General features: G+C 39.4%; 1 protein-coding gene across 1 annotated transcript in view; it reads left to right on the top strand.

The window, feature by feature from the left end:
* LYPD1 (LY6/PLAUR domain containing 1) overlaps positions 1-12,468 on the top strand; it is a 209,965-nt gene extending 197,497 nt beyond the window's left edge. The window contains exon 3 of the mRNA XM_044074931.1: positions 9,675-12,468. Within this exon, the coding sequence (XP_043930866.1) occupies positions 9,675-9,916 (242 nt within the window). The 3' untranslated portion in view covers positions 9,917-12,468. The remainder of the gene's footprint in view (positions 1-9,674) is intronic.
* Positions 12,469-21,079: the final 8,611 nt, after the last annotated feature.

The following is a 21,079-nucleotide window of genomic DNA, read 5'->3' as shown; positions in this document are numbered from 1 at the left end:
CCACAATGGGCACTTGAAGTTGCATATTTAGGCAATTCATGTAATTTGTTTTTATATTGTCTATTAGTCTAACCAGCTGGAGTTTTTATTCCTATGGCTGGGATTCTATATATCCTTCAGGTTATCAAACATTATCTGAAAGCAAATGGAGGACTTCTAGGAAACCACTGTCTGAGTTTTGAGAGCTACTTCTATCTTCCTGTTACTTGCTTTTGTAGAGTCCTTTCAGCTTGGAAAACAGTAGTATATTCTAGTGCCTTATAAACAAAGCAACTAAGCTGTCTTGCATCTCTGGAACTGTAAACTCATCCACATTGCTGAGATTTACATGCTGGATCAGTTATGAATAGATGAGGCTTCTACAGAGAGATTATAAAACCTTTGTTTTGGCAACTATATATGTAAGCTATCACTGGTACTGAAGCAGCCATAGTTTAAGTTTACCAAGTTAACAATGAAGCCCATACACCAGAAAGAGATGCTTGATATTTGTCAGTAAAGATGACAGTCACACCAAATTGGCTTGCTCCATGCTCAAACTCACACTTTTAGAATATTTGTTGGATTGTTAACACTGACAGAAGAGAACTCACTCAATATTTAGTTTCTTTTGACTATCTCCACTGCAGATTTAGATAACTGGAGCACTTAATAGTTTTAAGTCAGGTGTAGTACTTATTCAAATCAGTTTGAATACTCTTCTGGATAAGATGAGATGATTTCATCCATTTTAATATAATGAGATCATTTGCATACCTTGTAAGTTGCAAGCTATGTGCATCTAGTATTAATAATATATTCAGGAGTTTGAAAGTGATAGGACCTGCTGTTTTCAGAAAGACTAAATGTATGCTGAAAAATAGATTTTCTTCCTCATTTGGATTTCTTTAAAGGGTTTACCAATTGTTTTTACTGTGACAGATGAAGCAGAACATTCACTGAGATGGGGGTGTGGTTGGTGGGTTTTGGCTACAATAGTTACTTGGTCAATGACCACAGGAATGCATCACATTTTCTAATTTATTCATTAATCTGTTGTCTAGTGCAATGTTAGATGTCTTGCAAATATCTAAGTAGGCTACGTCAATGACCCCTTTTCTAATGTTGCATCCTGAGTGCCCTTTGAAAGAACTGAACTCCATTATATCAGTGACCTTGCAGCTGTGAATACATACCTGATTCCTCTAACTTACTGGTTTTCAAGATATTCTGCAATTCCTTCCTTCAATGGTAGGTTCAAAGATTCATAGGTAGGTACTAGGCTATCGGCCCAAGGGCCTAAGTAAGCCTAGCTAACAAGGTTCCCTGGGTTACTCCACCCAAGAAAGTTAATTTCCTGTGCCCCTGTCGAGCAGAGTCACAGAAGTGATCCCTGGGGTGTATTTCCTATTTCCCATCCACTCATCAAGATTTTTCTTGAAGAGTGCTAATGAGGAACTTTGCTTGACACAGATGGGTAACTTGTTCCAGAGTATAGGAAGTCTCTGGGACAGGAATCTATTCCTCCAGCATGTCCCGTTTATTGTGGTGACAAGGTTTAGGTCCCTAGAGCATGTAGCTTGGAGGGATTGGGATTTCTTTAGGTGTAGCATGTCCAACAGCTCTGGGTTTGACATAGCTTTATATGTTAGGCAGAGATCTCCTCAGAGTAGGCGATATGCTACAGAGTAAAGCTGGAGTTTTTTGAGATGGTCAGTGTAGGGCATCTGTTTGTGGCCAGTAATCCTCTTTTTGATGTACTTCTGTGGCCTTTCCAGCTGCTGCAGATGTCTTGTGAGTTTCATATGTCTGAGGCTAAACTAGCAGGTAGACAGTTTAGAGTACCCATTTTCCAGCTCATGAAATGGAACAATATCTGCGTTTTTTTCCAAATTTCAGGAACCTTACTTGCCTGTCATGCCTTTTTTAAAGGTTTAGGTATTTCTATATTTTGCCTCAGTTCTCCAAGAATTGGAAGATGGCTGCCACCAGTACCAATATCTTATGTACCTTTGTGGGTGTATTTGAATGAAGCAGAACTGTCTCCATACTGTCACCCTTTGATCATTAAAACTGTAGCAGAGGGTCTATAACAAGAGAACTTATTTACTTATTTATTTACTGCTTTCTGCCTAGGTGATTTTCAGGTACTCAAGTCTGTATAGGAAGTTAAAAACGTGAGCTTCTAAATCATAGTAGCTGAGTGGTCTGAAAAGCCCTTATATGTTTGCACCAAAGCTGGTTATATTGGATAAATCTCTGTTTGTCTTTCATGAACTCTTAGTAGAAGTATTCCTTTTGCTGTCTCTGAAATCATATCCTTTGCATGTTTTACTCCCACTCAGTTTATCTGTTTTGTTCCCTTATATATATATCTATAAAATGCTTTTATGTTCCTTCTTGGCTGACTTTGATAACCTCTCTTCAGTTTGGGCTTTGCTTTTTGTCACTTTCTTCAGAAGTATTTTAATATGGGGAAAATTATGTTCAGTTCCTTTAAATATCAAGTTTAAATGTGTGAAATAAACTTTTCTTTTCGCACAAAAAAGGTTTCCATGCATCTTTATACATGGAAATACTTTTTTTGGGAAAACAAAAGTTTATTTTGCAACATTAAAAAAAATATATATGCATTCACAGTTTGCTTCCGATCGTGGAAGACAAAACATGCAAAGCTGTATTTATGGCATTAATATTAACATTAACAGGTAGACAGGAGGTACTTAGGTCACTATGGGTTCCAGCTCTTATTATGCTGGATTAGGATGGGTAAGTAATTATGTATTATTTATGTAGTTGGCAAACTGTTAAATTAAGTGGGGTATTTGATGCATTGTGAACAAATTTGCTTACCTAGGTGCAAACCCCTCTATAAGACACTGGATAGCTAGCTGGCTCACCAATAGGACCCAAAAGATTAGAATTGGTGAAGCCACCCCCATAAAGAGGCTGATCGCCAGTGGAGTTCCCCAGGGCTCAGTGCCAGCCCCACTCCTGTTTGGCTGCTACTTCTTGGATGTCAAAGCCAATGTCAAAGGCCTCTGGCTAAGCAAGTTCACAGATAATTACAAACCTGGAGCATTCACTGAATCCTCTCAAGATGAGAACACTCTTCAGGTGTCAAAGTCATGGCTTTAAACTCAAAACTAAGAAATGTATTACACTACCTTTTGGGAGGTCTGCTACTCTTGGTAACTACATCATCAATAAAGCACACCTAAAAGTTGATTCACTAGTCAGGGATCTGGGAGTCCATGTAGATAGTAACCTATCCTTTGACCAACATGTGTCCAAGGAAATAAGAAAATCCTTCTGTGACGCATCACAGAACATAATGCCCTCTTCAATATGTATCTGACCCAGACATGCAGCAACTGGAATATTCAAAAAGTCATGAGTAAACACAATGTCAAACAATGATTATCTCAAAGCCCAGTCTCTTTACTTGGTATCATACAGACTTCCAAGATGTGATCTTTGGCAGGCATACAAGGCTTCCCTGAACCTTCTTTGATGAACCTTTTGCATATCCACAAAACAAACAGTATCAGAGCTGTTAGATTAAAAGACCAACATTTGCTTGTGACGTAAATAGGACATGTTTGGAGAGACAGATATGTTTCTCAGAGAATTCCCATTCTCTGGAACAAGCTCCCCATCCTTGTGAAGCAGAGTTCCTTCCTATCTCTATTTAAGAGCAACTTGGACCAGTGGATGGGTAACTGGAAGATCCCACCGGTCTGGCACCTATGTCTTTGATGGACAGACGAATTTAGCAAATCACCGCCTATATAAAACAAATTTGTGGGTCACATTTTTGTTGCATGGCTAGACTTATACAGGCTCTAGTACTCGTTAGGCTAGTATACAATTATGAGAACAGTTTGATAAAAAATAAATCACTAGATGCCTGTGAACACTTGTTTATGTAAAAAAACAAAGGTTATTTCACACCTTTAAACATGATCTTTAGGGAAAATGGTGATTTGAAATGCAGAATTGTAATAAAGTTATATGAAATTCTGATGTAAACCAAAACGTAGTCAAAATTCTTTACTATGGGATCATTAAAGAACTGCACTGAATGTCATTGCTTATTTAACTACTTGTGTGAACCAAAGTCTTAGTTATTAAGAGCAACAGTGCATCATCACCCATCTGAGGGAATAGTGTCCGAGGCTCCAATACCTTGAGTTTCCAGTGGCATAGCTGACTCCACGTGGGAGTCAGTAGCGGCCTGCGACTCTAAAGTAGCAGGCGTCAGGGGCTGCGAAAGTGCCTCACTGAGAACCGGTGAACCGGCGACTAGCTTAGGAGAAGCTTTGTCGTTGGTTTTGGACCTCGGTTGTTTATCTCTCTCCTTTTCTTTGCATTTTTTGTGAAATCCGGTAGTTGGATGGCTATCCGACGACATTTCTGGATAATTAAACTGGCGTCCAAAATAGTTTAAAGCAAAATCATACTGACGCTTAATAGTGCGTTGGTTAAATCTAGCACAAAACTGACAGCCAGAAACCTTGTGATCAGGGCCTAGGCAAGGAATACAGTAAGAATGAAAGTCCTTATGAGGTATTTGCTTTCCACAAGAAATACAATTATTAACTTTTTCTGACATTGGTTTGGAGCAAGAAAAAAGTTTCCCCAATGGGGTACTTAGCTTTATTAAAGACTTCGGGTCTGAAACTCGAACACGAAAATCTCAGGAGTCTGCCGACCAGCACTTGAGAACTGCTTCTGCTTCGGGCACCGCGCGGCAAGAAAGACTGAAGAAAATGGCGTTGGCTGCTTCTTTTATACCCCTGGCGAACTGACATCAGGGAAGAGGCGACAGCAGCCAACGCAGGACCCAAGACTTTGGAATTCAGGCTGACTGAGGGCAACCTGCCAGCAGGATTACCCAAATGTAATGACTGCAACAGTGAATACACTCGAACATCTACATTTATGATAAGTGTACACAACTGTACTTTCCAGCTGTTGTAGGTGTCTGGTCAGGTACTTGCCAAACGGGGGATTATATTCGATGATTGATCAAATAAGGGATGACTTGAATGTGATGATAACCTCTTTTTTCCTGGATGCAAAACCTTTGGTTATAAGATGTGCCACTGTCCCTGTGAGACTCCTTGTCGACAGTCTGAGTTGGAATCCGCAACTTTCACTCTGTGGGTCCTGTCTGTGAGCCAATTTGCAACCCACCTAGTGATGTAAGGATCGATGCCTAGTTTGGTGACTTTATCAATGATACCTGAGTGGGGAATGGTATCAAAGGCCTTGGCCAGGTTGAGGTAAGCTGTATGCAGTGCCTTTACCCTCATCCATAGCCTTAGTGACTGCCTCGAAGAAGTCAAACAGGTTCAGCAGGCAGGATTTCCCCTTGACAAAGCCAAACTGTGTGGGGTCAAGAGTTTTGAGATTGCCTTTATCTTTGTTAAGAAGGTCAGTGATGATGCCCTCCATAGCTTTGCATACCAGATTTGTCAGGCTAAGGGGGCGATAGCTCCCAGGGACTGTAGTTGCTCCCAATTTATGGAGCAGGATGACTGCAGCAGTGCGCCATTCATTTGGGACACAACCTGAGGTAAGGCTGTGATTGACCAGGGCACACAGATGTGGTGCTAGTTCATTCTGTAGTTCATGTAGGATGTAGCCAGGGATATTATCAGGTCCCATGGACGCTGTATGCTTGGCTTCGGACAATACATCTTTTACCTGTGCTGCACACATATGTTCCAGCAGACTAAACACATTGTTCTACAAAGTTAGTGGATGTATTAGACTTATTTTTATGTATGATTATTATAATGTATATATTATATTTTTCTGAACTTCTATACAAACGTAGCACGCACTCTCTGCATAGTTTAATGTCAAGCTTGCCATTACTTGTACAGTGCCAGCTATGTGACATAGTGACGTACAGCCCTGACTACAGCCAAGGTGACCCAGCCTGATTAGCACCATGTGATGGAGGACAGGACTGAGGGGCTTAAGCCGCCTTGCATACCATGGGAGGAAGGAAGATAGAGAGTAATCCTAGACAACTAATTGTTCTCATGCAAGCAGAGACTTGCACATTTGCAATGGGTATAGGATCAGGGAACTTGGGCTTGGTGCTCACAAGCCATTGATGGTTTGTGTATGTGTTTGGGGCATTCACATGCAATGTGACAGAATAGGACTTCTTGCAGTGACATGGGTACCCATTATCAGCAACCAAAGGTCAGATTAGGGCTGTTGAAGAGAAAATTAATGTCTGTATATATGACAGCTTACAGTATTAGCTCCAACACAAGGTGAAGGAAGACCAAGTCATAGCCAAAGCTATGAGGAGAAAAAAAATCTTCATGATTCTGTTTTTTATATCAGTCTACCTACCTATTTATGTATACATATACATATTACTTAGTCTGAACAGCATACATCTTTGCAAGGCCTTGTGGCTCATGTCATACCTGGAAAAAGGTTTTAGGACCAGTACACCTACTCAGGCAATAAATCAACTCAATCAATAAACAAGGCTGATACGGCTACAGAAGAGAGCTTTATGCCATAATGTTACAAACTGTAAGAGTGCTGTATGCCATAATGTTACAAATTGTGTCATTCTCTAGTGCCTCTTTTTTACGAATTCATTGTAGGGCTGAGCAGAATGTGGATTTATACACCTTGCTTTTGTGCTAAAACTCTTTTTCAGTGTTCTTTCTGCATTCTAAGGCCAACTGAATGGAAGTTTTTCAAATCTCATACTCAAGGCACTAAAATGGGGCAACAAGACATAAGGGTTGTAGGTCTTATTCACTCCAAGAACAAAGCGGCAGCACTTTTGAAAAAGGCAAATAAAAAGAAATGTGCAAATATTTTTCTTATACCTCACTCAATTCTTTTAAACACAATACAAAAAATTAATATTTTACTACTCAACTTTATTAAACAACAAGTGAAACATAAGCATGGTAATATGTGGTACAGTACAAATAACTAAGCATTACCACACATATGATAGTTTACACAAATATGCCAGAGAAACAAACTCTGCTGGACATTTAAAAGAACAAATCTGTAACTACAGTATTCTATATTTATTCGGATAACTTAATATTACAAATCAAATGCAGAAGATAATATTTTCTACAGACTAACATTGTCAGGGGTTAAATTCACACTGAATAGATATTAAAACATAGATGACAAGAAGATAAATGGCATGTTTTGCAGAGAAGCTATGACAGCACAGACCATTAACAGGACTAAAACCACTCATCAGCATCTAAGTGCAAGATAATGACACATGTTTTATTTTAAGAAAGTTATAATTTGTAGTCCACTGAGTTTCATTTTGCACAGGCTATGGACAGTAGAATTTTATGTTTTTCAATTTCTTGGACTTGCATGAAAAAATATAAAATGATTAACTGTGATGCTTGAAGGTCTAAAGCTATTCTCCATACAACCATCTTATTTAACAGTGTCTGGAATAGGCCAAAGGCCAAATCCTGAAATACCTTTCCTGAATATACATTATCAACATCATATTAAAAAAATTCTACACATAGCACCCTTCATCAAAAACTATGCCCTGAGCTAATTTAGAAAGCAGCCTTTGTTAGATTTAAAAGGCAGATGCAGGAGGATTAAGGCAGCCCTATAACACTCGTGGACTGAAGATCAGGAATGGAGAATTACAGTTACCAAATATGAATGCCACTAAATCCACCTAGACAATATTAAAACAGGTTCAGGTCGCCTAAATGCATGATTGTGCATTGTGTTTGTAGAGTTCCTTTAAAGAGGTGCCAATATCACGGACAGTGGTATAGCTCTCAATGCTTAGAACCCTGATGGACAGCACTCCTCTAGCACAGAATCACAAAGAATGTCTGTGTGCCATACTCAATGCTAGAAAAAAGTGCTCTAACACACACCTGAAATGTAATGAAAAAAAAATGCATGAAAAGCATAAAGCACACACCCCCACCCTTTTATGTCAATTCTTTGTAAAGACAGTGGTGTGACATGTTATTGCCTTGGGTCTGTATTGATGGTTGGCCATATAAGTTGCATATGTACTGGTATTGTCTAGGTAAAAGTGGGTCACACTGAGATGCTGGGCCATAGGTGTGAAAGTCAGACATTTTATTTTTGTAAGAAAAGTGTCTCATTAAGAATATAATGAATGAAACATAAAACATACACTTCCAAATCAGTAATTAATCAATAGGCACACCAGGCGGTGTCTGCTACGTCCTAGATACTTACTATAATGTCACTAAAGCTTTAGTTACACCTTTGTCCAGGCTCTCCTGTAGCTTTCATTGTCCATATGGCTTTCTTTATAAGGTAAGCATTTGGGTTAAAAGGTTACATGTTTATTATGGGAAGGATTTACTGTGACAGCTAGCTAGACACTTGCAAACAAAATATGTTAGGTTAAAATTTATGTGCATTTTCCCTTTTTTCCATTTAAAACATTCTTTTTTTCTTGGGGATCAACAAACTGTTACAGAGATGCACCTCTTGTGCCATAATGTCACCAATATAGCAGACAGAACTCAGTAGAAAGTGAGACAGCTTTGCTGTATTGGGATGATTTTATGCAGTCTTGAAAAAAAAGGAAGAATGGCGTGTCACAGAAAAAAAAGTTCCGTATACAATTATGGGGCTTCCCTAAAAACAAATTTTATAGGGCAGTGCTCTTTATATGACTATAATCAGAACTGAAAAAAAAAACTCAGTAGAGCTGTGTTGCATCATAACCATCTATGCATTTTCAGTATTACCTGAGAGCTGCCACATCTTACTGCTGTCAAAATGGTTCTGGAACAATACTTACAGGTGGTGCTTATGCCCCCACTAATGTGCATGCGCGTGCAAAACACACACACATGCGCACGCACACACACACACACACCCAACAGAATAAATGCATAAGGTAGAAATACAACATTAAATGAAATTTCAAGGGAACAAAATGTTGTTTCCTGTGGGAGATGAGTTGCCAACTTTGAGAGGATTCTAACATAAGATGCTGTACTTATAGAAGTCACATGGCACTATTTTATTAAACACTCTCCAAGAGTGAAGCAGTGAGTGCATTTGCCAATCAAATATGAAAATGTGCATATTCAAACTCAAATTTTAACTGACAGAGAAGTATAAAACTTTACTTCATGTACAGCCTTTTCCAAAAACTTGTAACAAAAATACTTTGCAAACTGTACCTGTATGATGCAAAGAGTATACAGATGTCTCAAGAACTTTATTGTTTGTTGTAATACCATATAAAATGATTGCAACCTTTTATTAAACTATATACAGAAATATCTTTAGTTGTACTTATTTACAGACGGGTAGTAGTTACTTTTACGGATTTGCAGTGTTTTTTATTAAACTATTAACCTGGTAAATATATGTGTATACCTACAGACAGGTTGTAGTTACTTTTACGAATTTGCAGTGTTTTTTATTAAACTATTAACCTGGTAAATATATGTGTATACCTACAGACAGGTAGTAGTTACTTTTACGGATTTGCAGTGTTTTTTATTAAACTATTAACCTGGTAAATATATGTGTATACCTACAGACAGGTAGTAGTTACTTTTACGGATTTGCAGTGTTTTTTATTAAACTATTAACCTGGTAAATATATGTATATACCTACTCATAATCTGTTCACTCTGCTTCTCTTGTAGGGGTAATGTATCGGAAGTCATGCGCCTCACATTTGGCATGCCTTTCTGCCTCTTCAGGATATCAGTCTTTCTGTTCACCAGGGAAAATGAATTCAGTTTGTATTACCTGCTGTGACACTTCACTGTGTAATGGACCTCGGCCAAAGAGAAGGGAGAATTCTGCAGAAGCACCAAACTGTGGCACAGCTCTTCTAACTGCTCTTTTAGCACTTACAATGGCTAACTATGTAATTCAAGAATAAATATCTTTTACCTTTTCCATCATCTGATATCCCCAAAAGAGGACATCAACTTTAAAGAAGAACTATTTATAAATGAGCCCAATGTTATCACCAGTGGTAGTTGTATCACTGCTGTATAATATAGTGAAAAATTAACATTTGGTTAATATCACCACAACAAAATAGCAGTAAAGGCTCTTCTTTAATGCCACTACACAGAAATACAGTGAAACAACAGAGGTTAAGTTATTTATTCTGCATCAATTATCATCTAGCTAGTTTCCATCTCTGGATTGTTGTTCCTTTTTATGCAATTAAAGCTGATTACTCAGTATATGCCTGTTTTCAATAAGAAACTCAAAATTCTCATTCATGAAAGCCATTATGTTCAATGCTGACCACATCACTGACTACCTCTGGATGTTCTAGAAGTAGCTTTGGCTCCAGTGATTCAATATTTGGTTCAAGTAGTTGTACAACACCCTCAGAAGTAGTACTACTCTGTATAATGCTCGAGGAAGTCTTATCATCAACTATCTTAGAAGGAGATTGTTTGAAAGAAGCACGTAGAAGTGGTCGCAACGATCGGGCACTATTAGCTCCAGAACTAAGATGGCTTGACAGTTTCTGCTTGTTGACATGTTCAATTGTCACATTGCAATGAAGAACTTGCATAAAGACTTCTCTGAATTGCTTTGAGGAGATGTTGTACAACAATGGATTCACCACAGAACTGAGGTAAAAAAATGTGTCTGCAATCGGCACCAGAGTTATGTAGACATCCAAATATGATGAAGTCCACTGGTCTTTCTGCAGAGCAGCTGTCATGATTCGACGAATCTGATTCGGTATCCAGCACACAGCCAGTGTTGAAACAATAAGGCCTGTACATAAAAAATAAATAAACAAATTGTGAGATTCTCAATGTTTCTGCTGATAATTAAGACATAAAGCATTTTTTCCTCATTTAATCTGAGAGCTTTCAGCAACTTCTAGGTTTCTTTTCTGATAAGTTGCAAAATCAGTACACTGTGCTGCAAAAATGATTGAAGAACAACATGCAACTGTTATGATGTTTTAGTCAGAAAGTGCTTTTTCTTCTTTCTATTCTAGGCACTGAAGTACAACACAAAACAAATCAAAGCTTAAATAGTTATCATCCCAATCTCTATCTGTACTCTGTCTTCACACATTTTTCTTCAGCTTTTATGTAAAACTTCTCGTTATTAACTTCATAACTTTTTGATTCTTCTAATGCATCTGCTTTGGTGTACTGCAACGGTATGTCTTAGTGTGAGATGCTTTTCAAGGATGGCACAGGTAAAGAATGACAGGAAACATGACATCTCTGACTGAGAAAGTGAGTGACTAAATGGAGAAAGGGTTACTGCTCCTAAGACATATAGCCTTTAGAAAAGTAAGTAATTTAGTCAAAGTTTCTTTTGGAAACAAGAACACAACCATAATACTTGTTTATGGTCTTGCAACTAACAAAAAATCTTACCATTAAAAAACAAACGACCTGTCTCAAGAGATAATCAAAAAAGTATTAATTTGGAATGTTGCCATTTTATGTCAAAAGAGAAGTGGGAATGAATGAAAAAAAGATGGATGATTGTCATATCATGAAGATAGTGGATAGGTTGAGAAACAGTTAAGAATGGCAACTACCACCCCGTCAGAAAAAAAATAATGGTGCTACTTTTAGTGTTTATTTAGAATGGTATAGAGATAATATCTCTCAAAGAAAATCACATGATCAAAAGCCTATTGTTCAGTTGCTGGCTGTAGTTTCCTTTAAGTATTTGAAAAAAGGTGTATTTGCATTAGTTGACATCTTGTTTTTTGGGGGTGTTCATGAATATATTCACCCCATGGGGATACAATTTTGCTATGTTACTTCATTTGTATCTGCATAGTATATCAGAATATAAAATGTAGGGTTATACTGAATTAAGCTAATTGGAAAAAAAGACTTGCACAAATGGGTATGCCTAAATCAAATGTTTGCATTCTGTTTGCACTGGAATAAAATATTTTTGTCATTTTATATAATGTTGCATATTCTTAATGATTGTCTCCGCTACATAGGCAAGCACACAACTGAAGAATTAAAATAATTTAAAGTGATTTTATTTTATGTGTAAAAAGAAAAGAATAAAGAAGTGCAGTATGCCTTTTATTCAACAGTTACTTGTCTGCTAAAATTTATGTTCGTACCACTTCTGTTGGGCTTCATACGTCTGTGGAATTGATGTTAGCTTAGAAAACACTGAGAAAATTCCCCATGTGAAGAGTGCTGTTTTCATTTATTTATTCCACCATTATGCCCCCTTAACAAAGTGGTAGCAATGTAAAAGTGCTCCTTGGAAGGAGTACCTCTTTTATGAAAGTAGATTATACTGCTCTTATTTGTGTGTTTGAGTAGCAAGATTTGACATATACAAGTCCAGCTGAGAAAGACCAGAATGAACTCCCTTAAGTACTGCAACATTTGCTGAAAATTATAGCTGCTACATAGACTGCTGTATACACAATAGTATTCTTCTGTAATAAATGATGAAAAAAAATAATGTATGTGTTGGTATTTTTTGGTGAGTATACCATACGACATGGACAAACCTAACTGCAGAATGTCACGGAGGTACTGTTATATACAATAGAAACCCATGCAAGCTTTAAACAGTGAATATGTATGGTGACTGCACAGCACGCTGACATCTAGGGACGCATATGATTTAATCCCAGTAGTGGGATTCACTGCAGTACCCAAGACACAGTGATGATGTTATACGTCAATACCACTGCATGAAGAACAGGAAAAGAAAACATTAGCCATACTGCTGCAATGAGATACTTGTAAACAGTAATACCTCACCGCAGTGTAATTTATCACCAGATCTGTCTGTAATGATGTGGGTAAACGGTGATGGTAGTGGACAAACCAGCATGACTGAAGGGCTTAGTGGTGATTATTGCTTTATACACTAAAATTCCTTACTTGTTAAAACACGGCTGTTGCAGAATATATCTTATTTTCACACAATGCTACTTGTTGTAGACATCCTCTTGTGCTGTTAGACGTAAGTGAAGACATCCATACCTCTCGGTTGTACAGATTTTAGCAGTCTCTATATTTGTGCCTCATATTTTTGGTCTATTTTTTGTAAAGTTGTGGTTTTCTAGCAAATCATTGAAGAATGAAGTCAAAAAATAATAACAGACACTTGACTTTCAGACATCATACCCTTCAGAAAATGCATGCTAATTACCAAACCTGTTATTCTATTTGCTAAGTTTGGAAGAGAAATATTTAAAAAAAATTGTCCCTATTTTTGAGCCTCTGTCTCCTCATTATTTATTATTTTGTCCAGATCTCTTGCTCTAAGAGGTTGAGAGGTATGCATCTGTTTTATGAACTTCACACAGTGCAGGGTTGCACAATATGTCAGGAGAGATTGCTTCGTGACACTGATGGTGATGAGAATGTGTGTGTGTGTGTGTGTCTGTGTGTATGCAATTTTATAAACTACTTATTTTACAAAATAACTTCAAAAAACAAAAATATTTTGATAGTGTTTTGGAACATGATGCCAGTGTCATTACTACAGTTTAATCACTTGGATTTTTCATTGTTCTAACTAGACTTTTTTGATGTCTGAAGGGTAATTTACTACATCTAAAAAGATTCTCTGGACCCATTTAGACAGCCCACTTTGACAGCTACTCTCACTATCTTACTAGTGTATTATGTGTAATAAACTCACAGTCACCTAAATTGGTGACAGCCAGGAGTTGCACATGGTAGTGATTGCTGGGCTGCAGCCCACAGCCCCCCCCCGCCCCCAAAAAAAAAGAATTAAAAAAGAAACAAGTTTTTTAATTTCTTTTATTCACTGTAAAAATTTAGTGTTACTATTACTGATAACGATATTGGAACTCCATGCATAGTCGGAGTTTTGAAATCTTCAGATTTGCTCTGGAAAAAAAGAAAGAAATCAGTTTACTCTGCTTGTTGGGGTGTTTTGAAAATATCCCAATATTGCATCTGCTCTACACCACGAATAAGGAGACAGACACATCATAAAGAAGTAGCTGAACGGGCTGCAGTAGAAAGCAGTGACAAGCCCTTCCTATTGGCACAGGCTGCCTCAGGTGACTGAGAGGATGAAATTACCCTTCATATGAGTGCAGAGATGTAAATAGTTAGACATACACATATATATGTATATGTATATATTTTTAACTATTTTGTTTTACAGGAACATTGCCTGCTACTGCCAGCATGTAGGAAGGTAAGTACCCAAACTGTGTATGCATCTCTCTCTCTTTCCCTCTCTCTAATATAGTATATGTATGTGGGAAGACAGAAGCTCTAAACTGTTCTTTTTTTTGTAATAAAAAATGTGGTGTTCTGGCAAGTCTGTGGGTATGTACTGCAGTCACTAAATAAAGGCAGACATTTGATTTTCAGCCTTCAAGAGAAAGTATGTTTATGTAAAGCCTGTTTTTCTTACAACTTCCGAACTATATAAAATAAATTTCTGTCCCTGAGTTTGGTCTTGTATCTCCTATTATTAACTAGTTTACTTCTTGATTTTGAACTAAGACATAGAAGGGATGTTCTTCGTGTTTCACTGTTGCAGTCATTACATTTGGGTAATCCTATTGGCAGGTTGCCCTCAGTCGGCCTGAATTCCAAAGTCCAGGGTCCTGCTTCAGCTGCTGTTGCCCCCTCCCTGACGTCAGGTCGTCAGGGGTATAAAAGATGCATCCGACACCATTTTCTTTAGTTTTTCTTGCCACGCGGTGCCCGAAGCAGAAGCAGTTTGCAAGTGCCGGTCAGCCAACTCCTGAGATTTTCATGTTCGAGTTTCAGATCCGAAGTCCACAATAAAGCTAAGTACCCCATTGGGGAAACTTTTTTCTTGCTCCAGACCGATGTCAGAAAAAGTAAATAATTGTATTTCTTGTGGAAAGCAAATACCTCATATGGATTTTCATTCTTACTGTATTCCTTGCCTAGGCCCTGGTCACATTTCTAGTTGTCGGTTTTGTGCTAGATTTAACCAACGCACTATTAAGCGTCGGTATAATTTTGCTTTAAACTATTTTGGACGCTGGTTTAATTATCCAGAAATGTCGTCAGATAGCCATCCGACTACCAGAGTTCACAAAAAATGCAAAGAAAAGGAGAAAGATAGACAACCGAGGCCCAAAACCGATGAAGAAGCTTCTCCTAAGCCAGTCGCCGGTTCGCCGGTTCTCCGGTTCTCAGTGAGGTGCTTTCTGACACCTGACGCCCGCTACTTTAGAGTCGCAGGCCGCTACCGACTCCCACGTGGAGTCAGCCATGCGCTGGAAACTCAAGGTATTGGAGCCTCGGATACTATTCCTTCAGATGGGTCCAGAGCCGCTGAGCAGGCACCGGCTTCTGAGGGTGTATTCAGACCTAAACATCTTTACATTTAACCGACTTCAGCTTCAAAGGCAAAGACACAAACTCAAGAGCCACGTGGTCAGGCCTCTATGCCCAAAAAACAAATGCTCAAAATGGCCGAAGAATTGATTACCTTGATCAGGGGTTCCCATTCCCCTCCTGATAAGAGGCCTAGGCAAGAGACTGACTATGAATCTTCAGATCAGGTTTCCATTTCTTCTGATTCCTCTTCTGATCAGGAATAATCTCTTCCCCCCTATGAGGATTCTGATGCTGAAGAATCTATTCCTTCAGCTTCTCCTCCAGAGGACTATTCTTTTGGAGAAACCTTGCATACCATGAGGGAACATTTCCACTGGGAGAGCAAAGATTTTTCAGAATCTAAAAAGAGGCTCAGGGATTTCCTTCTACTACCCCAACACAGGCCACTAGCCATTCCACCTGTGTTAGACATTGTAGATGATGTGTTTTCAGAGTCTAGTCTTACCTCAGACTCCTTACCTCCAGCTCCTGTTAAGCCTGACAGATATTACAGGGTTCCTGACTCTCATAAATTCCTTTTTAAAAACCCTGCTGCAGACCCAGAAACTATTTCACAGGGTCCCAAAGGAGTTAAGGCTTCTGCTGCAAAAAACCATACCCCCCCGACAGAGATTCTAGGGCACTGTATAGATGGGGAAAAAGGTTTACACATCTGCTACCTTGGCTATAAGGGCCTTAAACTCTCAGTTTCATATGCTCAAATATCAGCAACATGTCATGACAGTGCTTAAACAGAAAATGTTGTTAAACTCTGAATGTGCAGAAAACAAGGAAATGCAGGATTTATTGCATGCAGCTGAACAAGTTGGAAAGCATACTTTGCAATGTGGTTTTGATTCTTTGGAAGCCTCCTGCAGGGCCGCAGTTATGGGATCTGTAATTAGGAGGCATGCTTGGTTAAAGGAACAAAGTCTGCCTTATCATGTCAAAGTTAAATTATTAGATGCACCTTTACAGCGTGATACTTTGTTTGGTGTTAAGGCAGAAGAGGTGTTAAAGAAAATGGAGGACAAAGCCAAATCTATGCAAACGGTCAAAGATTTCTTACAAGTACAGCCACCTAGGTTTAGTAGACACTGGCCAACAAAGAATTGGTCCTTTCCTGTGTCAGACAGACCTCAAAGGGGCAAATCCAGATGCCCTAGAGGCAGATCCCAGGCGCAAGGTTCATACAGGTCAAAACAATGGGGTGCTTCTACCTCCAAAGTTGGAGAAGATAAATCACAACCATACAGGAAACAGTCCCAATGACTTCCCCCTGCCTGCACCAAGCACTTATCTCCTGGTAGCAGCCTTGGGGGAAAAATTAGCACTTTTTTTCTCAAAATTGGCACATCATAACCCAGGACAAGTGGGTTCTAAATATCGAGTCACAAGGCTACAAGTTCCATTTCCATACCCTGCCAAAGGCAAACGGCTGGCCAGATCTGCCAAAAAATCAATGGGCAGAGGCACAAAAACAAGTCTCATCCCTCATGGACATGGGGGCCATTCAACAAGTACCAGAGCAAGAGCAGAGACAAAGATTTTACTCAAGACTGTTCTTGGTACCCAGAAAGGACAAGGCCTGGAGGCCAATACTGGACCTATCTATTCTGAACACATTCCTGGATATACCAAAATTCAAGATGTTGACTTTGCAGCAGCTTCTGAATACTTGGCTTGTGACTTTAGACCTAAAAAGGCATAACTGCATGTCCCAGTCAGACAAATATGCAAAAGATACCTCAGATTCAAGGCAGGCTCAATGCATTACCAATTCTCTGCACTGCCCTTTGGCTTATCTACTATGCTCAGGGTCTTTACAAAGTGCCTGGCACCAGTAATTGCATTCTGCAGACAGAGGAATACAAATATATCCTTACTTGGACGACTAATTCAAGCAGAGAACAAGGACATTCTTCTACAGGATCTGGTGTTTGTGAAAAGACTTCTAACATACCTATGGTACACAGTCAACGAAAAGAAATCAAAACTAGTACCCTCTCAAGAGATAATATTCCTGGGTGCAAGCTTAAATACAACTTCCCAGATGGCTTATCTCACACCAGACAAACAAAGGCAACTGACCACCTATTTCAAAATGTTGGCAATAAAGGCCCAGTTATCTGCAAGAAAAATTCTGCAGGCTTTGGGCTTCATGGCATCCAGCATCCTACTAATTCCATATGCAAGAATGCATATGAGGAAACTTCAATAATACCTAAAAAGTGTTTGGACTCAACATTGCCACAGCCTGGAAACTATGATTAATCTCATTCCCTGCCTGCAACAGGAGTTTTGATGGTGGGCAAAGGCTTGTCACCAAAACAAGGGACAGCCATTCATGTTACCCCCAGCCAGGCAGACACTAACAACAGACACATCAGACTATGCCTGGGGGACCCACATGGCAGGAAGATGCAGTCAGGGCACATGGACCTCAAACCAAATGCATCTACATATCAATCAAAAAGAGATGCTAGCTGTTCAAAATGCCCTGACAGCCTTCAAGGACCTACTTCATCCAGGACAACTACTGATAAAGACAGACAAGACCACAGTCATTTGGTCTATAAACAAGCAGGGGGGCACACATTCTTACCCCCTTTGCAGACTAGCCATGACTTTGTGGGACACAGCATTGACTTACCAAGTACATCTGCAAGCTCAATTCCTGCCAGGAAGGAAAAATACTCTGGCAGACGAACTAAGCAGAAACCTCATGGATCCCCACGAGTGGCAGCTGGATCCACAAGTCTTCAGCATGATAACAAGGAAATGGGGATGCCCGGACATAGATCTATTCGCATCCCCTCACAACTACCAACTAAAAAGATTCTGCACAAGGATTTATCACAGGCAAGCATGGAAAGTGGACGCCCTATCAGTATATGCCTTTCCCCCACTGCCTCTCCTCCCAAGGTACTCCTAAAGGTCAGACAGGAGAAGCCAAAGATGATACTGATTGCCCCAGACTGGCCTTGCCAGTACTGGTATCCAGTACTAAGGAACTTGTCTCAATGCCCAGCTTGGCCCTTACCTCAAATACCTCATCTACTGTCCCAGCAAAACAATCAGATGCTGCACAGCCAACTCAGGACTTTAAACCTGGCAGCATGGCGGATAATGTCATACAAAACACATCTCTCAGTAAAGCTGTGATGGATGTCATTTTGGAAGCCAGAAGGCCTAGTACTAGAAAATCTTATGCTGAAAAATGGAAGAGACTCTGTTCTTGGAACCAGGCACAAGGAACTGATACAGCTGTGCCAAATATTCCTCAGATTTTGCAATACTTAATTGAGATGCTGGACAAAGGCCTAACTTTTTCATCTATTAAAATTCATGCCTCTGCCATTTCGGCTCATTACAATACAGAGCCACCAATCTTTTCTCATCCCTTATTACAGCAGTACCTCAGAGGAGCCAAAACTTTAAGGCCTCCAAGGAAAGCACCAATGCCTGCATGGGACCTCAACTATGTCTTGGAAAAACTCACCCTGCCTCCTTTGGAGTCAGCTGCTACTGCTGATATAAAGTTTTTATCTTGGAAAACAGCTCTGCTCCTAGCAATAACTTCTGCAAGATGAGTTTCAGAGCTACAGGCACTCATGGCTGTGGAACCTTTTATCATTTTTTATCCAGACAGGGTCTCTCTGAGGACAAACCCAACATTTATGCCTAAGGTGGTGTCCAGTGTGGCTCTTAACCAAACTATTCATTTGCCAACTTTTTATCCAAATCCACAGAACAAGGGGGAAATAATTCTGCATTCTTTGGACGTACACAGACAGCTTAGAATCTACTTGGACAGAACCAAAGTTTTCAGAAAGACATAGCAATTAATAGTGGCATATGCTGCAGGATCTCAAGGAACGGCTATCTCAAAGCAGACTATTTCAAAGTGGATAGGCCACTGCATTCATTTCTGCTACTTACACCATGGCAAGCCAGTGCCCAAGGGCATTAGGCCGCATTCAACCAGAGCTGCAGCCACTTCAGCAGCCTTTTTCAGGGGAGTACCAACCAAGGACATTTTAGAGGCTGCTACTTGGAGTTCAGTGCACAGCTTTACAAAGCACTATCACTTACCACCCACTCTACTCTAAATCCAGGGCAGGCTTTGCCACTGCAGTTCTGCAGGGCCTCATAGCTGTTCCTAATGCTGTTTAGCTCCAGCCTCCCAACCATAGCTTTAGGAATCTACCCAAATGTAATGGCTGCAACAGTGAAACACGAAGAACATAGTACAGTTGTGTACACTTACCATAAATGTAGATGTTCGAGTGTATTCACTGTTGCAGTCCAGGTTACCCAGCCGCCTTCCCCCTTTTCTTCTGATGGAACCTATCTTTCCTTCTCTGATTTATACAACCTATGTTGTGTATTTGCTTGTAGATGAAGGTAAAGTTTATATTGGTGCATGTATTTATATACATATATATATATTTTGTCTACCCTTTTAGGGGGCACCTGACATCTGGGGCAAGAAAAACTAAAGAAAATGGCGTTGGCCGCATGTTTTATAACCCTGACGACCTGACGTCAGGGAGGGGGCGACAGCAGCCGACGCAGGACCCAGGACTTTGGAATTCAGGCTGATTGAGGGCAACCTGCCAGCAGGATTACTCAAATGTAATGACTGCAACAGTGAATACACTCGAACATCTACATTTATGGTAAGTGTACACAACTGTACTTTTTGGGGAGAGGGCACACAATCTGTTTTATACTGTATACTGACAGCAGTGAGCTGAGAAAATAAATTCCTGCATGGCAGTTACTTATGTATTTATTCATTCACTTGATCACAGTAAATCATTTGAGCTGTACAGTCATAGTCACACAAGTGTAATTGATGGTCAGATCTGTGTGTGTGTGTGTTTGTTGGTGGGGGAGGAGTAGAGATGCTTTCAACTATCCCTTATTTTGATCTATTCTTCAAAGTTTGTAGTTTTGCTGGCAAACCAATGTGGATTGCAGTTACTAAACAGTAATGACAGAAGTTTGAGGTTCAGACTTAATAGCCTTCCAAAATGCATTCTAACGCAAAGCCGGTTATTCTAGCAAGTTTCTAAGTATACAACGACAACAGCTCTAACTGATTTTGGTCTTTTGTCTGCCATTACATTTTAGTTTTTTCCTTGATTTTTGATATAAGAGATTGAGACGTGGGGGGGGGGTCTGGATGGGGTTGCCATGTTGCACACTTTATTCTTATAGTAGTGAGTGCCACATCAATTAGTGTTCCTGCCTAACAGTTCTTAATTCTCTGGGGAAGAGTTTGGCTACTGTTCCTTTTGTGAGGAGTCTGAATGCACTCCCTCCCTCTCTTTATGTAGGTTTTATACATCTTCTTTTGTTTCCCATGTTCTCAGCTATAATAATATATGTCTCTGGCTATTTATGTTTGCTTTCATCCCAATCTAACACCAGAGAGGTAGGCAGGAGATAACTATCCCTTTTTAGAGAGGCAAGAAGGCAGACACAATTCAGACAATATTAAGATATCTTAACATTTCTCTTGTTAGTTTATTGGGGAACTACTGTTTTGTTAACTTTGAACTTGAAGCTTTAGACATGGCCTATTTTTCTTGAAAGAAAAAAAGATAAGTCTGAATTTATTTCCTTTTCCATGAATTTTTTGTTAAACCTATCATTACATCAAAAGGTTGTAAAAAAGCTCTAAGATACACCTCAGAAAATATAGTACCCTATGA

Source organism: Protopterus annectens, chromosome 6.part0, assembly GCF_019279795.1.
Source record: "Protopterus annectens isolate FY-2018-M chromosome 6.part0, PAN1.0, whole genome shotgun sequence".
Taxonomy (NCBI): Eukaryota; Metazoa; Chordata; order Ceratodontiformes; family Protopteridae; genus Protopterus; species Protopterus annectens.
The sequence above is the reverse complement of the archived record's forward strand: the minus strand, read 5'-3'. Positions and strand labels throughout refer to the sequence as shown.